Below are 26,341 nucleotides of genomic sequence, written 5' to 3' on the forward strand. Positions count from 1 at the left end.
ATTTTATTGGCTGTCAGATTTCATTAAACTAGCTCTGATTGGATAAAATATTGTTTCCTGTTCTATTTTTGTATTTTCACTTTCGATTTGATTTACAAACAGCCACAATGAAACGAACAGTTGACTATAGGGAAAGAGAAAAGTTACAATCAGACACAGAAACCGAAAATAAAAGCGTATCATTTAGGACACATCCTACTAATAGATTTGACAGAAAGCCTCCCGTTTTCAGAAAACCAAACGAGATTGGAAATTATTCAGTTGACAAAAATAGACTCTTCAACACTAACAGATCAAACATGAAATATTTTATACCTCCTAGAAATCCAAATAATGTAAACTTTGACCTAACCATAGGATACAAAGAAATGATACGCAAAGATGAAAGTAAAAAAGAATATTTGGATTTCATTCTTCGTTGGATTTTATGTAACAAGTCTAAATTTCAACTACAAACAAAAGATGGAAATAATCAGAACAATAGGTAGTTATAGAATGATAGGTTCTAACTTAAGAAATGCTTTTATTTTCTTTGTGAAATTTGTTCGACAATATGCAGACTACCGAAATCAGTTAAAACCATTAGTACTATAGTTCCCCAGATGGAGAGCCAGGTTCATGCAACACTACTACTTTTTCTAATCCCAAATGCTTAATTGGCCCAAATGTTCTGAGTCCTGTGTAATCAAATGCTTGTGCGTAAATGGTTTATATTTGATGCAAATGTTAAAAATAATTTGATTATTTATATATACAATGATATAAGCACTGAAATAAATGTCAAGTTCTTACACCAATTGTACACCAGTTTGTGGATATTGCCAATTTGGATTCTTGTTCATTATGAATCAATAAACTGAAGAGCTCTGTGTAAATATACTCCAACACCAATTCATAAATATTTACAAATGAACTTTATTATTTATGATGAAATACTTATACTCATTCCTGGTTCATGTTTGTTTGATTTAGAAATAGCTGCAATATGACTTCTTATAAGAATAAGAAGAATAAGAAAAAGAATATTTTATTCCAATAAAAGGGCCCTACATGTATACAGAGATTTCATGACATTACATGCAAGTACATAAGATTAGACATAAATTAGAGACATATAAGAAAACAACATTGTTTAATACTATTAAAAATGCTATAAAAGGCCAGGACAGAACCAGATAATACAATTTACATCTTTATACACATTTAAATTTTCTTGTGTAAATAGCCATAAAAACTTTGAAAAATTGTCTAAAGATTGAAAATTATTACAATTTAGAGAAATTTCAGTAAAAAACTCATTTCTGTTATCAATATATAGTGGACATTCAGTTACAAAGTGTATCTCATCTTCAACTTTATTTAAAGTACAGTATAAACATTTTCTCAGTGTCCTATTCACATAAAGTTTGGCATATCTATCAGTCTCAATCCTTAATGGATGAGCGCTTATTCTAATTTTACAGATTGATTGTCTTAATCTAAAATCTTTTAGATCCAAGTATTTTTCAAAACAAAATAGAGTTTTAAATGAGAAATAGGTAGTAAGTTTACCTTGATCTGATTGTAAAACTTTATTTCTATTTTCCTTCCAGAAATGTAGATAGTTTTTATATAGCTTATCTTTGATAAATTTTGTTAAAGAGTAGATACTGGTTTTTAAATTACATGTTTGTATGCCCAGCTTTTTTAAAATACAGTCTATACTTGAAAACCATGTATTCACTTTATTATTGTGAAGTTCTTTACTACATAAATATGCATCATATAATAACATGTTCTTAGAATTATCGAGTCGATGATAATATTTCAACATTGCTAATATAATATAAAAATACATTGGGTATCTCCCTAGTTCAGATGTCACAGCAAGATTACTGGATTTCTTATTTACACCTAGAACATATTTCATAAATTTGATATGTGATTTTTCAGATGTATGATTTGAAAACACCTTTTCTAAAATATATTGATCATTTTTCTTACATGCAGCTGAGTTTAAAGAAAACATACCCCAGACTTCACATCCATAGGTTAAAATTGGTTTTACAGTATGGTCATATAATTGAAGTAAAGCTGAAACACTTAGGGTTTGACGATGACATACATTGTTGTAATTTAAAACATGCTTTCATAGACTTTTTGTACAGTTCATCTTTACATTGAAAAAATTTTCCACTGGGTATAAAAGTGATGCCCAAATATTTATAATTATATGTAAAAGTAACCTCTTTTTGGCACATTACATTATACATTGTATATGTCAAAGTAATGACCTCTTAATTTTATTTGTGTTGTAATCTCAAATTTTGATCTAATATTTGTGGCTGTACATATTTTGGATCTTCTGCTTTTTATATACAGACTTGTCATTGTTATATTTTAATATTTTGAGTGCAGGTTTTTTCCCTGTTCTAAGCAGCAGCACTGCAAAGTGCATTCCTGGTTATAATAAATGTAAATATATGATTTAACATGTAAAACTGAACATTTCTATTATTATTCCAGAGATTTACATACAGATTTTATATGTTGGAGAGGATTGCTAACTAAATTGCTGTGTACACCTTATGAAAACAGAGATGATTGGTTGATAGCAATCACTAAATATAACAATACAATATATATGTGTGAGTTTGAGACTGAACACAGGAAGAAAAATAAAGCAGACATGACAGAAAGACAGGATGAAATGAGTTGTTGGGGATGGAAATTTGAACAATATGTCACAGCAGGTATAACTAGATTTAAGGATTGTAGAACATACACAATATATCAACAGTTTTAAAAGGGTTAACAATTATATATGACTATGAGTGAACAACATATATAAAAAAGAAGCTGTGGTATGATTGCCAATGAGACAACTATCCACAAAAGACCAAAATGACACAGACAGTTAACAACTATAGGTCACCGTACTGCCTTCAACAATGAGCAAAGCCCATACCGCATAGTAAGCTATAAAAGGCCCCGATAAGACAATGTAAAACAATTCAAACGAGAAAACTAACAGCCTTATTTATGTAAAAAAATGAACGAAAAACAAATATGTAACACATAAACAAACAACAACCACTGAATTACAGGCTCCTGACTTGGGACAGGCACATACATAAATAATGTGGCGAGGTTAAACATGTTAGCAGGATCCCAATCCTCCCCCTAACCTGGGACAGTGGTATAACAGTACAACAAAAGAAGGAACTACAAAAATCAGTTGAAAAAGGCTTAACTCATCAGATGGACAAAAAAAACAAGTGGACGTGGCCGGGTACTTATACATCCCGACACAAAAAGACACAATGAACAGATCTGAGAGTACTTGCAGCTATCTGACAGCTAGTTCAAAGCCACTAACAACTAATAAAAAAATCATGCATCTAAGACTAAACTATCAATCCGTACACATCCAACATCCAATGGATTTAGTGTAAAGATGTCATAAACAGCCAGAGAAAAACATGACCTTGTGCAATGCCAAGTTGCAGGTATCGACAGATTGTAGATCCATGAATATGTATATGTATATAACATACTAGTAATATTTAGTTGGCTTTTAATTTACTGATAACAAAATCAATATTTATACCCATAAAAACAATATTCAATGATCTTATTACAATGTTGAATAGGTAACCTTTTAGAATAAGTTTATTTAAAGAAGGGACAAGTTTACATGAATCATTTCTAAATTTCCAGGCACAGTTAACATGAAACAATGCAATACAAGAGAACAAGTCCTTTTGTCAATGGTTCATAAGAAAAAATATAACAATATATAAATATAAATATGACAATAATTATACTGATGTAGTTTAATGAAATGAAAAGTTGTTCAAGGTCATGGACATCTAGCATATGTTAAGCATAAATTCAAACCATTAAGCATCTTTTAAGTCAATTTTTTTGCATTCCAAAATACATGCATATAATGTGTACAAATTGCTTTAACTGTCTTCTCCAGAGGCACTGGGTTAGCACTTTTGTTTTGCTAATTTCTTATTTCTGATTTAATATTTAAAGAATGTCTACTAATATAAATTTTATCTAATTTGCAGATAAACCAGATGGCTCTCCAGTTACAACAGAACCTGTTAACAACAATGAAGAATATTCTACAGTTGTTAGAAGTAGATTGGAATCACATTCCTTAGGTAAAACATCCATATCAAAATAAGCAGTACTTGCTGTCTTTATTAAACATTCAGCTACAATCTTCTCTATTAAAATCACTTTACTTTTGGTGATTTAGACTTACAGATCATAAATGATTTATTTCAATGAACACCATAAGTATATATGTTAAATACTTTATGAGTATTACCTGGTTACATGTAGCTCCTATGCCATAACCTTTGTTGACCAAATAACTCATATAGGAAATTTACAGTGTCCTGCAAGAATTGTATCTTAACCATGTAATAAAAAATACCAGTATGCAACTCATCCCCTACAGCTACAAAACTTTAATTGCTCCTATGATTGAGAAATTACTTCAGATGTCCTCCAATGATTAACCATGACTAACAGTCTGGCTATTTCTAAGGATATAAATTTAAAAACTGACACATTAAGTTCTTTTTAGTTTTCTGACACAATTTGATTTTGAAAAGGACTTTACCAACATTTGAAGATAAACCTATATTTTGGTTCCTATTTACAAATTATTTGGTTATTTATTATGCATTTCCATGTTTTCATAGTGTTTCTGTTTCAGTTTTCTCAGGAGAAGTGGATGCCATAGACACAACATCTGGTTGTGAAGGCTGTAAATATGTGGAATTCAAAACAAACAGAGAAATAGAATACAATAGACAAAGACAAAACTTTCAAAGGTACAACTTCACTCAATCAGTATAAAAAAAAACAAATAGAACTATATACAATACTACAAAAGTCTTGGATTGAGAGCCTGTTTTGTTGGTTTTTTTACCCAAGGGAATGAAAAAAGCACAGGGTACAAAAATTTGATCTATAAAAATATATCAGTCAATTGGCAAGTCAGCTATTTGAATTTCAGGATTCTATCTTAAATACTTAAAATCAGGTTGATAGTTTTTTAAACTTATGACTTATGGTCACTCATAAAAAGAGAAAATCCCTTAGTTAATTTGAGATCAACATGTCAACAGTCAAGATATAAGCTAGTAAAATAAATCACTCTTTGTGCAAACAAAAAGTGATTTCCAGATGCTAAATCATTACATCATATTGGATTGACACCTTACTCAGATTTATGGTTAAATACAATAAAAGGAAGATCCCTAGTCACATCTTAGATACAATAAGAGGAAGATCCCTATTCACATCTAAGGACAAGGTCAAAGTTACAAAACAGTTTTGTATAACACAATGATGTCCAAAAGCATCCTAAAGGAATCATGCCATCCTATTACTGTAAACTTTCCCCTTTATATGAGAGGTTAGTGTGTGTGTAAGCTTTTTTCATTAGGGCTATTCCAGAAAAAAATGTATGGGGGGGGAGGGGGGGGGGGTTGGAAGGCACTCTATATTAATAATACATGGGTGATGGGTATCAGAGCAACTTTTCACACTATAATGCACTGTAAGTCTCAATTACAATTGTCTGGGTGGCGGATGCTGACAAAAAGTGCCTTCCAACCCAACCCCCGCTCCATACATTTTTTTCTGGAATAGCCCTTAGAATATAACAGATGACATATAAGTTAAATAAAAGAAGTATAGGATTTAAAAATGACGAAGTTATAGACATTAAAAGTTACCCTCCAAAAATTTGAGAAAAAAATCCTATACAAAATTCTTATTTTGATGAATGTACAAGAAGATGAACTTTTAAGCTACAAAACATTACATATTACATAAAAGTATATATGGTATTCATTTAGCATTTCAAAAGATATCTAACTAATATTAGACCTGCTTGGAAATTGATCATCAGAAGTACAGGTTACATACAACCTTAAAATGAACTTTATTTTTCAGGTTTAAGTTGATAAAGTGGTGGGCTCAGAGTTACCTAGTTGGTATACCTAAGATAGTTTGTGGTTACAGAGACGATGATGGCATTGTTCACAGACTTGAAACAATCAATACACTGGATATACCCAATCAGTTACAGGTTAGAACTTTGAGGGGAAAGAATGACATTTCATTTCTTTTATATATTTCTGAGTTGAGTATGAAGTTCATTATCACTGAACTAGTACATATTTTTGTTTAGGGTCCAGCTGAAGAATGCCTCTGGGTGCGAGATTTTTTTGCTGTATTGAAGACCCATTGGTGGACCTCAGCTGTTTTCGGCTATTTGGTCAGATTGTTGTCTCTTTGACACATTTCCCATTTCCATTCTCAATTTTATTTCAAATTATTTAATAGTTATTTATATTTAAAATTACTTATCTATGCTAAAATTATATCTAATGAGATGTTTCTATACCCAGCACAACTAGAGGCTCTAAAGAGCCTGTGTCGCTCACCTTGGTCTATGTGAATATTAAACAATGGACACAGATGGATTCATGACAAAATTGTGTTTTGGTGATGGTGATGTGTTTGTAGATCTTACTTTACTAAACATTCTTGCTGCTTACAATTATCTCTATCTATAACAGTACTTTCTGTGGAAAATGTTATTGAAAATCTTCAAATTTTAAGAAAATTGTTAAAAATTGACTATGAAGGGCAATAACTCCTTAGGGGGTCAATTGACTATTTTGGTCATACTGACTTATTTTTAGTTCTTACTTTGCTGTACATTATTGCTGTTTACAGTTTATCTCTATCTATAATAATATTCAAGATAATAACAAAAAAACAGCAAAATTTCCTCAAAATTACCAATTCAGGGGCAGCAACCTAACAACCGATTATCCGATTCATCTGAAAATTCCAGGGCAGATAGATTGTGACCTGATCAACAATTTTACTTCCAGTCAGATTTGCTCTTAATGCTTTGGTTTTTGAGTTATAAGCCAAAAACTGCATTTTACCCCCATGTTCTATTTTTAGCCATGGTGGCCATCTTGGTTTGTTGGCCGAGTTACCGGACACATTTTTTTAACTAAATACCCCAATGATGATTATGGCTAAGTTTGGTTAAATTTGGCCCAGTAGTTTCAGAGGAGAAGATTTTTCTAAAAGATTGCTAAGATTTACGAAAAATGGTTAAAAATTGACTATAAAGGGCAATAACTCCTAAAGTGGTCAACTGACCATTTTGGTCATGTTGACTTATTTGTAGATCTTACTTTGTTGAACATTATTGCTGTTTACAGTTTATCTCTATCTATAATAATATTCAAGATAATAACCAAAAACAGCAAAATTTCCTTAAAATTACCATTTCAGGGGCAGCAACCCAACAACGGAATGTCCGATTCATCTGAAAATTTCAGGGCAAATAGATCTTGACCTGATGAACAATATTACCTCGTGTCAGATTTGCTCTAAATGCTTTGGTTTTTGAGTTATAAGCCAAAAACTGCATTTTACCCCTATGTTCTATTTTTAGCCATGGCGGCCATCTTGGTTGGTTGGGCGGGGCACCGGACACATTTTTTAAACTAGATATCCCAATGATGATTGTGGCCAAGTTTGGTTAAATTTGGCCCAGTAGTTTCAGAGGAGAAGATTTTTGTAAAAGTTAACGCAGGACGACGACGGACGACGACGACGGACGACGACGGACGCCGGACGCCAAGTGATGAGAAAAGCTCACTTGGCCTTTCGGCCAGGTGAGCTAAAAATACTATTCAAAATGCCTCAAATATTTAGATTATTAAAAAAACGCATAGTTTTATGAGATAAAATTTGTATTTGTATTAATCAGACATAACAGTAGTTTTTTTTCAAGTGATTTTGATAAGGAGATATCATGAGAGGGCGTTTCAATCAAATAATGGTGTCTCCCTATTGATAAGAAAGATTTAACAAGTGTGCTGTTTTATTAGAAAACTTACAAATACATCTAATACAATTGGCATAAACTTTTCCAAACAAGATAATCAAATCCGAAAACATTATATTTTGTCAGTGTGTATATCTTGGATGTGATAATCCATGCAAATATTACGACAACTAAAACCTCCTTTTAATGCATAGATAGGGATTTTTTTATCGAGATTTAGATCAATTTCCATTATATAGATAAAAGTAACTATCAGTCTATATGTTATTATACTAATACTTTCAAATAAATACAAGTCAGAATATAAAAAAAGTATCAGTTGAGGTTTGGGGGTAATGATGTGATGCCATCTTCAGCATTTGAACATTTGAAATTCTGTGTTCGTTTCCATTTCATAGCTGTTGGTCTCTTATGTGTTAAAAAGTGAGATGCTTATGGTACAGGATCATACATAATAGGTCAGTTGGTCCATCTATATAGACTGAATGTTGGCAATACTATTCTAAAGAGTATCTATAACTGCACTACAAACTCAGTACTGAATTGACATTTGCAACACTTTAAACATAATACTATAATTCCCATTCTAATACTTGCAAGCGCTCAAAATAAAACATTTGAATTCTCCTTGAAACAGTACAGTGATTGCACAACATTGTATCCAATCACTCTGGCTTACAAGGTCAAAACTGATTGTGGACACCAGCCAATCAAATCATAATCGGTTAGAATATCCCACCACAGCATACCAATTAAGTGTTGGGATATCCCCTCCCTCATCTTCAATGAGTCTATTGACCCCCTTTCAAAATGTTAAACTGAATTGAGATGAATCTTAATCCAGTTACCAGCAAAATATATGCCTCATTGTATTTAATAATCTATTGCAGATAGGGCTTTTCTTTACTACTGTTATGGAGCGCTTAATACATGTATTGTTCATATTTATTGTCAGTAAGGAGGGTTTGGGATTACTATGTTTATTGGTAACTTGAGTATTAAGTTGAATATAGTGTCAATAATACTTTTGTATACAGGAAATGAGAGATCCATGGAAACCAAATGTGTCCTTGAACTTCTTAGACCAGCTTCTTGCATTCATCAAGGCCAATGTAACTGAAGATAATCCTAGGTGAGATAATATAGATATTAAAAATAGAGATCATTACACACATGGCATCAACTTGCTATAATAATCACTCATTTGAGCTTGTTTGACGGTTTTGATGTTGGTCCATTGTTATCTAATTGGGCAAAAATTTGTTTTGTTGGTTTACTGTCTAATTGACATTGCTTACCACATCTTACTGTAATCTTATTTACAATATAAAAGTTTTTAGAAAACACACTTTTGAAAATAGTTGGTCAAAGGGTTACTCACATTGTTTTTATAATGCCATAATGTAATGGTATTGTAGGTTTTAAGGGTTAATACATGAATTATAAATTATAAATTTATAATGTACTGAAAATTTCAGTGTAAATGATAATCATACTTTCCTTTATATCAGAAGGGTCAAATGAATGACATATAACAAATGATTTAAAGATATTTGATCAACTTATGTGCATGACATCTCGAAAATTCAGAGACTATATTTCTGACATCTTACACAAGATTAAAAGGTAAAAATTATGTAGGTTCAGAACATCTCTAATATACACATGATTGAAATATTTAACATTTAGAAAAGAGATTTGATCAACTTTTGTCCATGAAATCTGGAAACTTAAAATAATACAAATGTCAGATATATTACACAATGTTCAATTGTATTATTTATCTAGGAATCTACTCATGATTAAAGTAATCAACATGAAGTACAGAGTAAAACCTACATATTTTTAAGCAGTTAAGCTGCTTTATGTGAGCACCCTAGATTTATGTTCTACCCAATAAATGCTGAAATATGTGCCACTTTTATTATCTGGCTGGCTATCATGTTATTTATAACTAATTGGACACTTTTGTCATACTTTTTATTCTGGAATATAAAAAATATTATCATAAAAACGTTAAATGGTTGTCGATTTTCCCAAAAGTTTTGAAGTTGCACATAGGAAGTAGTGCTCGATAGAAATCCTTCTATAGTTTATTATCCCCTGTGCTGTTGGCTAAGATGCCAAAGAACAATTGTATGAAACATTTGGTCGCCGAAAATCTATAAAGATGAGTCGTTTACATTTCCCAATTGGCAAAAGTCGTAGGAATATTGTTCGTCATCGATACGTATTACATACGTCAGTAGTCTATTAATAAGTTGGCGGCAATTTCAAATTACATAGAAGACGAAATTTACGTACCTTTTAAATTGAGAGGATTCTGATGATCAGGGCTTTCGGTGGCTTCAAGTGCAGGCTACTTCACTGACAAAAATATAAATTCAAAAAGATAAAAAATATCTTTTTCAAATGTTTACAGGCAGCCGAGAGACGTATTGTCGCAAAGTCGCGGTCACGATAAACAAGGGTGAAAAGTCAGTGTTTACCGTGGGCTAAATATAGTTCACATGAATTCAGGTCACTGATTGGTTGTCTATTTAAAGTCAGAATGCATCGTTTCTTTTCAAAGATAACAAGAGAAACGTTCCGGTGGTCATTAAACGATAACAATAGAGACGTTGCGATGGGCATTAACTCGTTGGCTTTTTTTTTTGGCTTTTAAAACGTGAAGACAATCGGATAGGATGACAATCTTATGTTATGGAATAATATCAGTCAAAGTAAAGAAAGTGTAGTAGATCATATTGTTCAGAATCTGGAAAACAGTATCTTTTGAAGTTCATTTTCAAAGCCCACGTGGTGTTCAGAGAATCAAGGTAAAAAACGAAAGTAGAATATTGTCGACTCGACCTCAAATAAATAACATTTCCAAATGATTTATGTATCAGACTTATTGAATCAGAGGATATATCAATTTTCTGTCAATGCTTGAGAAATAATTGTATGATTTAAATACGCGTAACAGTCTTTAGAGAGAAGAGGGGGGTCATTTGTTTACAAATGCACGTAGTTATGCAAAATAAATCGATCAAGATTTATAACAAACCGGATTATTATATAAATAAAACTCCTTTAAAAGTAAATGAGTTTTAAGCATAAGGTAATAAAAATAAACTATAACATAAAAAAAAATGAAATTTCTTTGAGATTATTATTTCTTTCTTAAATTTCATACATAAAAAATGGTCAGTTGAAAGATGAAATTAGGTGCCAGGAGATTTCGAGAATGCAGGATTTCATGCTCTATTTATGCCAGAGCTTCTGGGCCCCCAGACCCCCTGCCGTAAGGCACCAAGCTTACAGCTTGGTGGGCGTCTGGCTTCGCTGAACGCATGTTTCAGCTGCCTATAATTTTAATTGAGCCTTCTACTTCAATTTCATGAGAAAGCCCTGCATTAGTGGGTCCTCACTATGGACAGGTGCATACAGAATGTGGCGGCTTAAACATCTTAACTGGCACAAAACTCTTCCCTAACATAGGACAGTGTATGTGTATAATCTCAAACATTGAATCTTTATAAATGTAAATTGGAAATAACTTTTGAAAGTGGTAGGATTGCATAACATAAACATTACTGTACAAGCATTATTTGATACTTTAGAAATAGCTGAGAACAATGCCTGAGATAAATAATTGACTAATTCTTTACACTATTCATCTGAACTTTGCCAAGTTTGCCTTTGGGTTTTTGATTAACTGCCTATAGCACCCTTTGGTGCTTTGATTATTAATCAGTGATACTTCAATTCCCCTCCCCAAAGTTGAATATGTTTTAATTAGGATAAGGTATGGAAGCCATCAATTTATTACCATGTGATACTGTTCATTCCACAACATCAATAGTTAATAGTTTTAGAAACTGAATATGAGAAACTCCCATCAGCTGGAGATATAATTATGATGTAATACATTATTTAAACGTGCATGCAGGAAAAGTTTTTTATATGATATATTCTTTATCAGTTTAATATTAGGATATTGACTTATTTATGAGAGCAACCCACAAATTATGACAGTAAGAAGACAGTGAGATGAGTAAGATTAAGTTTCAAACTCATGTTTTCAGAAGAATGACAAAGGAATTTTATTTAATGCTAGCTTATTTTACTAAATAACCAAGTTTCAAAGTGAATAGACTTCTGGCTATATGCCAATTAGGTATTTAACCCTTTTGTTTTGAATGCTCTTACATTTTTTTCATCTTTGGCATTAAGAAGTTTAGGTCTGGAGAATACCTATATTTAGGTCATTGAAGACACATGTTATGTGCATGAAAGAAGGATCATTTGTTTTTTCATACCATTTGTTTAGTACAGCTGCTTGTTAAATACTAGCCTTTGAGGGTACCATTAGTTCAGTAGCAATTGCTCCAATAAGCACGATTTTAATGATACATTTACAACTTATGAAATTATCTCATTGTGCCTAATCTAAGGGTGCAAAGACAATTGCCAAAGTTGACCTGACAAAGTTTTGACTGTTCTGTTGAAGACTATTTGGTTTTATTGCTCTCACATATTTAGCATTTTTGGCTTCCAAGCCTTTGGTCATGAGTGTAGCTGGCAGGGATGGGGTTGATTACTTTAAAATGTAATCGATTAAATTACAATTACTTTGCTAATAAAATGTAATCGATTACATTACAATTACACCCTATTTCATATGTAATCGACTACATTAGATTACTTTTCTTTGAAGTAATCATGATTACTTAAGATTACTTATGATTACATTGTATATTGCAATATCAAAGCTACTTTTGGTGATTTTTTGAAAAGCCTTAACTTATTCATCTTATTTAAAAGAATTTATAGACAAGTACAGTGTAACATGTCTAATTTGATAAAATAGCTAAGACAAGTGTCCTTTCTCCATGTAAAAGATATAACTTTATTTTATTCTACAAATTTTAACCAACAGCCTAATTAACAAAAAACCTGAAGAAATAAGGAAAAATGAATTAAGTATAGTTTTATTGTCTGTTGGGACATAATTGACACATCCATTAATGTTTTTACAGGTGTTAATCCCTTCTTGCATTTTTTTAACAAACAATAGGTGGGCTTGGGTATTAACATTTTATTTTCTTAATAACGATATCAATAAAGTTAAAAGTGGTTGATTGTCATTATTTGTTTGAAAATTTTGATCTAATTAATAATTACTAGAATTATTGTCAGGTGAAAGCACAAAACAGCTTTGTAACTTAGGAAAGTATATACATTTCTCTTTAAATCAAGAAACAGTTTATTGTAATAAAAGGTATTTTGTATTCATGAAACTTCTGACGTCACCTTTTGTTTGTAATATTATGCCATATGTATATACTGTACATGTACTTGTTTATACTGATGAGCCACAAGGCTCAAAGTTAATAAAGAATAAAAAACTAGAAAGCACATATTATACACGAATTTATGGCAAAACAAAATTAATTCAATTTGTCAATAAATGAAATCTGGTTTTAACTTCCATTTTGAATAAAGTGGACTCAAATATTATATATGTATTTATGTCGACCATTAAAGTCAAATTGGAACTAAATGTTTTCTGCATTTGAATTTCAATGTAGTTATGTTAAAATATTGGATAAACTTATATGAAATTGGAGTTAATATCAGAAGTTTTCAAACAAGGAAAAAAATGCTTTCAAGGCATCATAATTAAGAGCTCAATCTCAACAAAATATTGGAGAGGCAATTTCCTTTAGTTAACAAATTTTTTATATATAAACAAGAATGTGTCCAAAGTACACGGATGCCCCACTCGCACTATCCTTTTCCATGTTCCATGGACCGTGAAATTTGGTAATTATCTAATTTGGCATTAAAATTAGAAAGATCATATCATAAGCAACAAGTGTACTAAGTTTCAAGTTGATTGGACTTCAGCTTCATCAAAAACTACCTTGACCAAAAACTTTAACCTGAAATTCCCACTTTCATTTTCTATGTTCAGTGGACCGTGATTATGATTTTCATTCAAGCTTTACATTTTCTTATTTTCATCTTGTCTATCAAAAACTATTTTCATATATATACAAGATTTGTAATCAGCAAGTAATCATATGAATGTAATCTTAAAGTAATCTAAATGTAATCATGATTACACCTGTTTTTTGCTATGTAATCGATTACATTACGATTACTTGTAATCAGAAATGGCATGATTACTGATTACATAGGATTACACTGCAAAATGTAATCGATTACAGCTGATTACGATTACTGATTACGATTACCCCATGTCTGGTAGCTGGTGAAGGTTTAGTAACACAAACAAGTATTGAAGTGGCACTGGTGAATGTTTACAACAAACAAGTGTTGGAATATCAATCAAATCATTCCTCATGTATAGCCTTGGTCTTATAGCTTTCAACTGTCTCGGTTCTAATACATCCTTGGCTTTCAGTATTCAGCTCTGAATGTTCCTGATGAAGATAAATCCAGAAAAAGCACTTTGGTACATGAAATTTATAAAGTTTTGTTTATGAATATGATCTAAACATTTTATGATTTTGTCTTATTTTGAATAAAGGCAAGAGTAGTTTACTGTTGTTCAAAAGTCATAAATGTATTGAGAGAACACAAATCTGGGTTATCAACTAAAACCATTGGAAGCACATCAACTTCTTCATATTGTTTATTAGTTAGGTCATTGCCAGGTTATTTCTGAAGTCCCCTATGTATACCTCTGACACTGTCTATGAACCAGCCTTCCATCAGAGAGCATTACATGACTTCTAGAAGACATGTCTATATATTAAAGGTAATAATCCTCTTACCAAACAATATAATTATTATTCCTGAGTAGACCTATCTATAGCCATCAAATAGTCGTTTAACTGAACTATTGCTTCTTGGGTATACAGACTTTTTGCTGATACATTCTGGTTTTTTTGACTGTATGAAAAGTATTTTTTTGATGGGCACTGTTTTGATGGGCACTGTTTTGGGCACTATAAGTAGATGTGTAATTGTCAACTATCATATTACAAGGTACTGTTCTAATGTTGTCTTGGTTCTGCCATCATAATGAACACAATGTTATGCGTCCTGATTGTTAACCATTTAGTCTGTGTCTTTGGTATTTTTGCTGATCCTAGTTTGACTTTTAACTTCTTATGTAGAAAAGTTTATTGAAAGGCTTTGCCTGATAGGGTGATGCTACATAGTTTCAGTTTTGACTATTTGTCAACATGTCTTTTACAAGCATGTTTTTTTATATTGGTAAGTTAGTCATTTGTCATTCTATCAACTAGCTAACAATTAAATTATCTCCTGATGCTGATACAGGGTGTTTGATGACTCCTAAGGATTAAATTGATCGACATTAAACAATCTACAAATAAGTCAATTTGATTAAAAATCGTCAATGGACTCTTCATAGGAGTTATTGACCTATTTGATTATTGTATAGAGTTTAATATCCAGTAATGAAATGATTTATAACCTTATACTATAACGTTTTGACCTACGAACACTAGAAAGCAATTTACATCATTCAAGCTAACAAAGAAATCCCAAAAGAATCAATTTTGGAAGATGGAAATCAAACATTAGTTTTGTTTTATTGTATTATGTTGATTTACAATACAATACAACTATTAAACGTAATAATTACCTAGTATTTAAAATAAGTCGACAAAGGGGCGAAAATAAAAGTGAGAACTAGAGGAAAATAACCACCTCTTGATTGGAGAACAAGTTACTTAATCAGTTCACAATTCTTTATTAAGCATTATGGTAAGATAAACAGAATATGATAACATATACTGCCCCTTGATGGATGTGTTAGGGTAGTTTAAGACTACGAAAAAATATCACTGAAGATGAAGCCGAAGCCATAAATTAAGATACACACACTAGGGCAAAATATATTACCTAAGATGTAGTCGAAGCCATAAATTAAGATACACACACTAGGGCAAAAAATATTACCTAAGATGTAGTCGAAGCCATAAATTAAGATACACACACTAGGGCAAAAAATATTGCCTAAGATGTAGTCGAAGCCATAAATTAAGATACACACACTAGGGCAAAAAATATAACCTAAGATGTAGTCGAAGCCATAAATTAAGATACACACACTAGGGCAAAAAATATTACCTAAGATGTAGTCGAAGCCATAAATTAAGATACACACACTAGGGCAAAAAATATTACCTAAGATGTAGTCGAAGCCATAAATTAAGATACACACACTAGGGCAAAAAATATTACCTAAGATGTAGTCGAAGCCATAAATTAAAATACACACACTAGGGCAAAAAATATTACCGAAGATGTAGTCGAAGCCATAAATTAAGATAGTTTGCTTATAACAACAATAAAGTGGTGGAAATGTTGTAGAAATAATGATCGATAAACCTCACCCGGGATGGTTGTTTATCGTTAATGATCCACCAATTTCTGGGTCAGAGGGTGTTAATTTTAGGCATTAGCACCCATTGCTAATATTATTACATGTTGCTATTGGTGGTCGAACCTTATCAAGTATAAATTATAATAAAAAAAAATGTACTTTTCTTAAATGGAACTTTTAATAGACCTCTGACTTACTGTCATTGATTTTATTACCAGGCCCTATTCGTTTGCTGCTTTTCTTGACCTATATCTACGTTTCATATTCTGCTGCTCGCTCAGTCTATAGCTTCTCTGCTACCACCCCCTAACAATTTTGACTATTCACATCTTTTATACCAGGATGTGGTATTATGGTCTGTGTTTTGTCCTTTGACTGTCTGTCAACTAGCTTATTACTAGAAAAAGGGATGAAAGATCTATGCCAAGGATACCAAGGATATCATACAGCTAATCTAGGAGGAGCGTCTTGTTATCAATCAACATGTTTCATGAGTTACATAGTAGAAGTTTGCCTATGACCAGGCTTTATTTTTATGATACCATGATCAGTTCAGATTATCAGCTAATAAAATTGAGAATGAAAATGGGGAATGTGTCAAAGAGACAACAACCGGACCATAGAACAGACATCAGCTGAAGGTTACCAACAGGTCTTCAATGCAGCGAGAAATTCCCGCACCCAGAGGCGTCCTTCAGCTGGCCCCTAAACAAATATATATACTAGTTCAGTGATAATGAATAATATGTTACAACCCATGTCAGGAAAGGGTAAATACCTTTTTATGTCTTTTTTAGCTCACCTGGCCCGAAGGTCGTCGTCGTCGTCGTTAACTTTTACAAAAATCTTCTCCTCTGAAACTGATGGGACAAATTAAATCAAACTTGGCAGCAATCATCATTGGTGTATCTAGTTAAAAAAATGTGTCTGGTGACCTGGCCAATCAACCAAGATGGCCACCATGGCTAAAAATAGAACATAGGGGTAAAATGCAGTTTTTGGCATATATCTCAAAAACCAAAGCATCTAGAGCAAATCTGATAGGGTAAAATTATTAATCAGGTCAAGATCTATCTGCCCTGAAATTTTCAAATGAATCCAACAACCTGTTGTCAGGTTGCTGCCCCTGAATTGGTAATTTTGAGGAAATTTTTCTGTTTTTGGTTATTATCTTGAATATTATTATAGATAGAGATGAACTGTAAACAGCAATAATGTACAGCAAAGTAAGACCGAAAAATAAGTCAACATGACCAAAATGATCAATTGACCCCTAAGGAGTTATTGCCCTTTATAGTCAATTTTTAACAATTTTCAAAAAAATTGTAAATATTTACTAACTTTTTCCACTGTAACTACTGGGCCAAGTTCATCGTAGAGAGAGATAATTGTAAGCTGCAAGAATGTTCAGTAAAGTAAGATCCATCACCAAAACACAATTTTGTCATAAATCCATCTGTGTCCTTTGTTTAATATTCACATAGCCCAAGGTGAGCGACACAGGATCTTTAGAGCCTCTAGTTATAGATAGAAATAAACTGTAAACAGCAATATTGTACAGCAAAGTAAGACCTAAAAATAAGTCAACATAACCAAAATGGTCAATTGACCCCCTACGAAGTTATTGTCCTTCATAGTCAATTTTTAACAATTTTCATAAAATTTGTATATTTTCACTAACATTTTCCACTGAAACTACTGGGCCAATTTCATTATAGATAGAGATAATTGCAAACAGCAAGAATGTTTAGTAAAGTAAGATCTACAAACAAATCACCATCATCAAAACACAATTTTGTCATGAATCCATCTGTGTCCTTTGTTTGATATTCACATAGACCAAGGTGAGCAACACAGGCTCTTTAAAGCCTCTAGTTTAAATCTATTACACTGTCATGTTCTGTGGTTTTCTGGACTTTTGACAGCCAGTCAAATAGCTTTTTGCCGGGTAATGTTTTGGTGTCTGCTTACTCTGTCTTCTAGCTTATTGCAAGGAAATATTATAGTGTACAATGGTTGGACTACTGAACGTTTGTTCACAAGCTATTTCAATGCCATGTTCTTATATTCCCTTTAATGGTTTCTGACAGACTATCAAGCAACCTATTAAAAGGCCATATCCAGGTGTTCCCAGTCTAGACTGCTGACCCTTATTATTAACTTTTGCAATGCCATGGTCTGATGTAAAAACTGAGAAGCATATTCTGCTTCATAGTGTCACCCATCACGTTGCCGATGTTAGTAAAACCACGGTGATAAGTCTAATTTCGGTGATGTCACATTTGAGGACATGATTGCGGCTACTTAAATTGAAGATTTTTGTCGTCATCTGTGAAACAAATATTTCATAACTTATGATGAATAGAGTCTGTGTATTTTTCGCACATGTTACTTTAACTTCACCAGTTTGAAGCCTTGTTTTTAAATTTTCTTTCTAAGGAGCAGACCTCTATCAAGGATATCTTGATAAGGAATGCAAGCTCTGGAATATTGTACCAACTGGAAGATATATACGCAATATCCAGGTGTTGCTGGAATGTTGCACACTTTATGATTTGAAATGTCTTTTGTCACAAAACTTTGTTCTCAAATGACGGACATCGTTAATTTCAAATTATAAGCTAAGATATGAGATTTTCTTAACTGTATCTAACGTACAATAGATTTTAAATTCGATGTGATTGCTGCGTTCAACATTGTCACCAAACTATGCATTATTAAGTTATATGACGTTTGTTTGACAAAAAAATAAGTTCATTCCATGTTTCAAAAATATTCAAAAATGTATGCCAGTACTAAATAGATTTTAAAGATCAGAAAAATAGTAATACGTTATAACTCATCTTTTAAAATGATGACTAAATATGGGGTAATTCTGTTGAGCATTAAAAGGGAGAGATTCGAAGAAAAATATTTGTTTGACAAAAGGAAAAACGAACATACTGAAATGTTGATTACAATATAGCCCGCTCTATAGAGTAAGAATATAATGATTATCAGCATTACTATCGCTACAAATTAATTAATATGATTGTTTAAGATTAACAGTACCAATTGCATTGCACCATATGCACAAATATTTCGACAAATAATTCAGTTATTTTTTAGAAGTATAAGAATATTAATGCAAACGTTAAAGAGCTGACAAACACTGCCATGTAGAACTGTCAATTTGCACCTTTTACGAAAAAACCGTAAAATAACATCAAAAATCTGTGGAAAATACTAAACAGAAAGTCCCTAAGCAAATGGCAAAATCAAAAGCTCAAACATATCAATTTAATGGATAACAACTGTCATATTCCTGATTTGTTACTTGCGTTTTCTTTGTAGAAAATAGTGGATTAAATCTTGTTTCATTGCTCCAAACCTTTCACTAGTACCACAGTCGCATAAATTTCCATTATATTGACAACAATGTTTGAACAAAACAAATGAACATAAAACGTAAAAATGTCGAGGAGTTGCCTTAAGATGACAACTCTCTACTATTTTTTCCCCTTAAAATCTCGAATAGATAGTTAAAAACCTTCAACAGCAAGAACAATCTGCATTACACGATATTCATGTGAGTAAAACAACAGAAATTGAAACCACTTGCCAATTATATTTAGTTTTAATATCCAGAATTTATATGATTTATAACCTAATATCTGAACAGTATGACCTACAAACAATAGAAGGCAGTTAACATCATTAAAGCAAAAGATCAAAGCACTGAAATATTAATTTTGTAATATGGAAATCAAACATTAATTTAGAATTATTGTATCAGTACAATACACTCATTAAACATGATAATCACCTATTATTTATAACGAGATTTGTTTGTAAATAAATAGGGCACAAAATATGAATCTATAGCTTTAAGAAAATTACAATCAGTTTTTTTATTTGATACTTAGATAATCTGAGGAGCTAAATAGTGAACAAAAAGTACATACAAATAGTTTTAATACATTAGTTTCTTACGTATTTTTGAATATATGAAACAAATTTGAAAAAAAGAAAGCATCGACTCAGTAATTTCAAATGAAAATGAAACTCTATAAATAAAGGCAACAGTAGAATACCGCTGTTCGATAGTCATAAATCGATTGAGAAAAAACAAATCAGGGTTACAAACTAAAACTGAGGTAAACACATCAACTATAAGGGGGAAAGAACGAAACAACAAAAACACTGAGGTGCAACCAAAAAACGTACGACAATGTCCGAAGCTCTTCATACAGAAGGAACGCTCAAAGCTAAAAAAACAAAAAAAAACTAAAGTAGTATATACATCAAAGGGGAAAATACAGCTGATGACTAAAACTATGTTCATGAATTGGGAAAGAGAAAAGCATTTGTCAATGATTGATTCACATTATGCATGTACGTGAACAGTTTTGAATTGTACATTCATATATTGTAAATAATTCTGCAGGCTTTTAAGTTGTGCATTGATAATGAAAAAGCTAACATTTTGATAAAAACAAAATACCGATATCGTGTAACAATATCCTGTTTTTGCCTCTAGTGTCCTAGAACTGACCTTTGATACAAATTATGCTTAATGGCCCATTACTAAGATAACATTCTATTTTATGTTGTCATTGAATCCAATAACTTTCAAAACACCCCAGTAAACTTTGGATTGTCACTTAACCAAAAAGCTTTGTGTTATATTAGTTAATGTGAGTGATACTTTATTCCATTAATTTTCATTGATCATTATTTTGTCCTCAAATAAGTCAGACTTTTGTTACATTAGGAATCTTTAATGCCATGAAAAAAAATGCAATAAAGATAATAGTTTATCTAATAGACATATTACGAATTAAGTTCCGTTTAAACCATATTATATATTACTGCTTAATTTTAAAAATGTATACAACAAATGTATCTAATTCAATAGTAATTAAACCTTTTCTCTTTGTGTTTGTCAACTGAAACTGAATAGCTGATGCTTGCAAATTTGTATTTCAACGGAATACCAACAGATTACGAAGAAGGTATAATAAGGCCACTTTTTTTTCCTTGGTCCTTTGAATTCGAAAATAAAAAGGAATATCATCAAACCATTTACTATCATGCTTTATATTTTAACAAGATATTTATATAGTTGATCAGTTTTCAGTATAAATTCTATATATATATATAGAGTGTTACAGATTTAAGTTTGGGCTCTTTTGCGTTAGTTTTAGTTTAGGGTTAGGCCTAATTTGGCCAGACGCTACGTTTAAGATTCTCATTTAAGGTCATTTACAACAATAATAAACAGTAATGAGTTTTATTACTTAAGAACATTTTGGGATCTGTCAGATAGCTACTTCTTGTTGTTTGATAGTTTAAATATTTCAATATTTCGTCAATGAAATCATCCCTTCGATAGTTTTACGGACGCCATCACGAGTCGGTTGACCGTTATGGAATATCTGTATTACGAATGACCACGAGAATGTCCCAATTGGAACCTCAAGCTTGTCCTATTTTCCTCGATTGTGACGTCACTAAATGACTCTCCACCGAATTTGTTCCTGTACGAGTAACACGACGGGTGATTTGATATGAACAGTGGTGAACCAAAGTAATTTCATGGTGCCGGTGTTGCTTTATCTCCAGTTTTCTTTACATTGTGTTTCGTCCCCGAGGGTAACACCAGCCCAGTAGTCAACACTTCGGTGTTGACATGAATATCAATAATGTGGTCATTTTTATAAATTTCCTGTTTACAAGACTTTGAATTTTTCGAAAAACTAAGGATTTTCTTATCCCAGGCATAGATTACCTTAAATGTATTTAGCACAACTTTTTGGAATTTTGGATCCTCAATGCTCTTAAACTTTGTACTTGTTTGGCTTTATAAATATTTTGATATGAGCGTCACTGATGAGTCTTATGTAGACGAAACGCGCGTCTGGCGTACTAAATTATAATCCTGGTACCTTTGATAACTATTTACACCACTGGGTCGATGCGACTGCTGGTGGACGTTTCGTCCCCGAGGGTATCACCAGCCCAGTAGTCAACACTTCGGTGTTGACATGAATATCAATAATGTGGTCATTTTTATAAATTTCCTGTACACAAAACTTTGAATTTTTCGAAAAACTAAGGATTTTCTTATCCAAGGCATAGATTACCTTAGATGTATTTGGCACAACTTTTTGGAATTTTGGATCCTCAATGCTCTTCAACTTTGTACTTGTTTGGCTTTATAAATATTTTGATATGAGCGTCACTGATGAGTCTTATGTAGACGAAACGCGCGTCTGGCGTACTAAATTATAATCCTGGTACCTTTGATAACTATTTGTAAACTTCTTTGTATTTTGTTCTACTGTCGTATTTTATGAGGCGGATTTAAAGTGGGGGCCCTGGTGCCCGCCCCGCCCCGCCTCCCTCATCCATTCGTGTGAATTTTTTGTTTATTATACGGGGAATCACTAAGGCATGTCAGCGCGAGCCCCCTCTTTGACAGTCAGTTGGCGCTCCTTATGATTTTTTTCCTGTGGCGTTGTTTTCTCAAACTATGAGTTTTGAATGTTCCATTTGTATCTCCAGCCTCTTAATTTGCTTAATACCGTATTGTACGTATACATGGTGAGAAACAGTAAACTAAATAACACCTCAAAAATATGTTTTTTTCTTCTAGAGTACCCATATAATTTAACAAGGAGATAGTTGGAAATTGATATTGGATTATTGCTGATGTACACTTAATTAAATATAAAAACATATTGAAGATGAAATCTTTCCAATAGGATTTTACATTTAGATTATAGAACACTCGGTAAATTGTAAAGAAAACACATTTAGTAGAAATATCATTAAAGGTCAATTTTGACACTGTTATAGCTACTCAAAAATTAAAACCGTACCTTTCAAAGGACTATACAAAAGATTTAAAAGAAATTCAGCTGTACAGCAATTGTAAAGATGAATTGAATTCAATCTGATATGATTTATTAACAAAGGTGACGTGACTGTGGGTTTCCTAGAGAAGTTCGGTATTTACAATTTTATGCAATGAAACAAAACCAATTGTGTTCAATTTTAATGAATTGCAATAGTTTGAATGGTTCTTTAACAGTCATGTCATGGTTTCTTATTAGAAATACTTTTTTATAGGTTGGTATACCTTATGAGCTGGAAACCTGGAAGTGATGTACAACTTCAAAAACAGCCTACTAATTCAGGAGAATATCAGTTTTTACCAGACTGGTACACCACCAATGTACCAGAAGAGGAACCAGATACAAAAAAGATGAAGATGGCAGAACCAACTTCTGAAAAATTGTCCAATCCTGTTGATAGAATAATGACGCCTGGGAAATGATTTTACCTCACTTGGCGTCCGTCGTCATGCGTTGTCGTCGTCCGTCTGGTGTAAACTATTTCAAACATCTTCTCTTCTGAAACTACTTAACCAATTCCAACCAAACTTTAGCTGAATGATTCTTAAGGTATCAAGAATAAAGTTTCTGTTTTATTTTCTGATTCGTCAAAAAACATGGATGCCAGGGCTAAAAATAGAACATAGGGGTAAAATTCAATTTTTGGGTTATATTTCAAAAACCATAGCAGTTACAGCAAATCTGACATGAGTTTAAGTGTTCATAAGGTAACGTTCTATCAGCCCTGAAATTTTAAGATGAATCTAATAACCCATTGTTGGGTTGCTGTCACTAAATTGGCAATTTTAAGGAAATTTTGCAGTTTTTGGTTATTATCTTGAATAGAATAAATGATAAAGATAAGCTGTAAACAGAAAATATGTTAGGCAAAGTAAGATCTACAAATAAGTTCATATGACTAAAATTGTCAATTGACCCTTAAAGAGTTATTACCCTTGAAGGACAATTTTACACAGTTTGTTGATCATGTTTTCTAACTTTAAAAAATATTCTCCTCTAAAACTACTGAAACAAATTCCAACCAAATTTAAGCTGAATGATCCTTGGGGTATCTAGAATAAAGTTTGTGTTTATTTTTTGTTTCGTCAAAAAACATGGCCACAATGGCTAAAAAAAGAACATAGGGGTAACATTCAGTTTTTGGCTTATATCTCAAAAACCAAAGCATTTAGAGCAAATCTGACATGGGATATATCTGTTCATTGGTCAAGTTCTATCAGCCCTGAAATTTTCAGATGATAAAACAAACTACGATGAAATTGGACACTTACGATTTAAATGAAAGATCAATGCCAAAAAATCAAGTTGAGCGATTCAGGCTCTTGAGAGCCTCTTGTTATTGAATAAAAATATATTAATTTTTAATGAAATTTGTTTGATATTATGATAAAGCTGTATTTATATTCCTAATACGAAAGACCAGTTGAAAACAGTTTTTGAACCATTAGTTAAGTTTTCAAGGTTTAAAATTAATATTGCCTTGTTGACAATCAGACTCATTACATTATTTCCTGTTTACAATACATTGAATTTTTCGAAAAAGTAAGGACTTTCTTATTCCAGGCAGAGATTACCTTAGTCGTATTTGGCACAACTTTTGGGAATTTTGGGTCCCCAATGCTCTTCAACTTTTTACTTGTTAGGCTTTATAAAAATTTTGATCTGAGCGTCACTGATGAGTCTTGTGTAGATGAAACGCGCGTCTGGCGTATTAAATTATAATCCTGGTACCTTTGATAACTATTTACTAAATTAAAAAGCAAAATATCAATTTTTATAAAAACCCAGTGTCGTAATAGAGACAAGCTCCTGACCTGTTCTGATCATTTGATATGAGAGAGAGCCAATAGATACCAAAATGACATTCATAAGTCGAAAGTAAACTGACAACGCCATGGAAAATACAGGAAGACAAACAACAGTATGCAACACATTTTATCTGTAACGTTTTAAGTAAATATACATGTTGATTTCATCACAGACATGTTGCTGTATGAACTCATTGCATTCCCACTAAGTGGCTTTGCTATAGCTTGCTATCTACTAAATTTTATCTTGAAAATATACCTTTTTACAAAGTGCGTTTACATTAGAAAATCAGGATTTGCATATTATAACTATATTTAGATGTTGATAGACGGAAATAGGAGCTGGTCAAATACATACTTAGCTCTTACTTTGACTTTATGCGTTTAACTCTCTCTGTCTCTCTTGTAATTCATAAACCAAAAAAATGACCCTATGGTATCATCAATCCGGACTTTAATTAATCATAATTTTACAAAACTGTTATTGGAGAGAAATAAAATCTGTATGCGCTTATTAATTTAGCTAGATTCAGTTTTCATTATCGTTTCTATGTGTTTTATCTTGTCACATAAAAAAGAAAGTGGATTACCAATGATTGAATACATTCATTTGTCAACTTACTGGCGACCATGACCATTGTCAATAACGCCTCTTTGCGAAATTTGTTAACCATTAACATAAATCTAAGTTTTGGAAACACAATTTCACAAAAATGATGGATTAAGTCGAGGATTATGTTAGGCATGACAAATGACCAAAATTTTCAGTCGACACCTTAGGGAGTTATTGCCCTTTATAGTCATTTTTTAACAATTTTTCGTACATTTTTGTAATCTCTACTAAAATATTCTTCTCTGAATCTACTGAGACAAATTTAACCAAACTTGGCCATAATTATCATTCGGGTATATAGTTTTAAAAATTTGTCCGATGACCCTGCTATATACAACCAACATGGAAGATATGGATAAAAAAGAACATAGGGGTAAAATGCAGTTTTTGGTTTATATCTGTGAACCTTAAGTATTTAGATCAAATCTGACTGGTTGTAAAAATATTCATTAGATTTAGATTTATCTGCCCTGAAATTTTCAGACGAGTCCTACAACCCGTTGTTGAGTTGCTGCCCCTGAGTTAGTGATTTTACGAAACTGTTGCATTTTTTTTATAATCTAAGATATCGTTATAGCATCTTATTATATCTCATATCTAACACTTTTAATTATGATTTAACCTTATTTTACATGATTTTCAAAGCATCAGTAAATACAGGTGAACGACACAGGCTCTTGAGAGCCTCTAGTTTACATTTTACAAATAGTTGTCAAAAGTATTTGCGAAGCCAAACTTAATAAAAAAAACTGTAAAATATTG

At 32.1% G+C, this 26,341-nt stretch overlaps 1 protein-coding gene across 1 annotated transcript; it reads left to right on the plus strand.

Moving 5' to 3' along the window:
- Positions 1–58: 58 nt before the first annotated feature.
- Positions 59–26,341, plus strand: LOC143046082 (decapping and exoribonuclease protein-like). The gene is made up of 7 exons (XM_076219064.1): positions 59–484; positions 2,506–2,732; positions 4,059–4,154; positions 4,718–4,835; positions 5,965–6,100; positions 8,926–9,020; positions 23,373–26,341. The coding sequence occupies exons 1-7, from the start codon at positions 108–110 to the stop codon at positions 23,578–23,580; spliced, it is 1,257 nt and encodes a 418-aa protein (XP_076075179.1). The 5' UTR covers positions 59–107; the 3' UTR covers positions 23,581–26,341.

The sequence above is a fragment of the Mytilus galloprovincialis genome, chromosome 9 (genome assembly GCF_965363235.1).
Source record: "Mytilus galloprovincialis chromosome 9, xbMytGall1.hap1.1, whole genome shotgun sequence".
NCBI classification, from domain to species: Eukaryota; Metazoa; Mollusca; class Bivalvia; order Mytilida; family Mytilidae; genus Mytilus; species Mytilus galloprovincialis.

Bases quoted from the DNA above. Each gene is read 5' to 3' on its own strand.
- LOC143046082 (XM_076219064.1), top strand. From the start codon at position 108: ATGAAACGAACAGTTGACTATAGGGAAAGAGAAAAGTTACAATCAGAC. The intron at 4,155-4,717 runs GTAAAACATCCA...TTTCTGTTTCAG, and splicing joins ATTGGAATCACATTCCTTAG to TTTTCTCAGGAGAAGTGGAT. The intron at 6,101-8,925 runs GTTAGAACTTTG...TTTTGTATACAG, and splicing joins ATATACCCAATCAGTTACAG to GAAATGAGAGATCCATGGAA.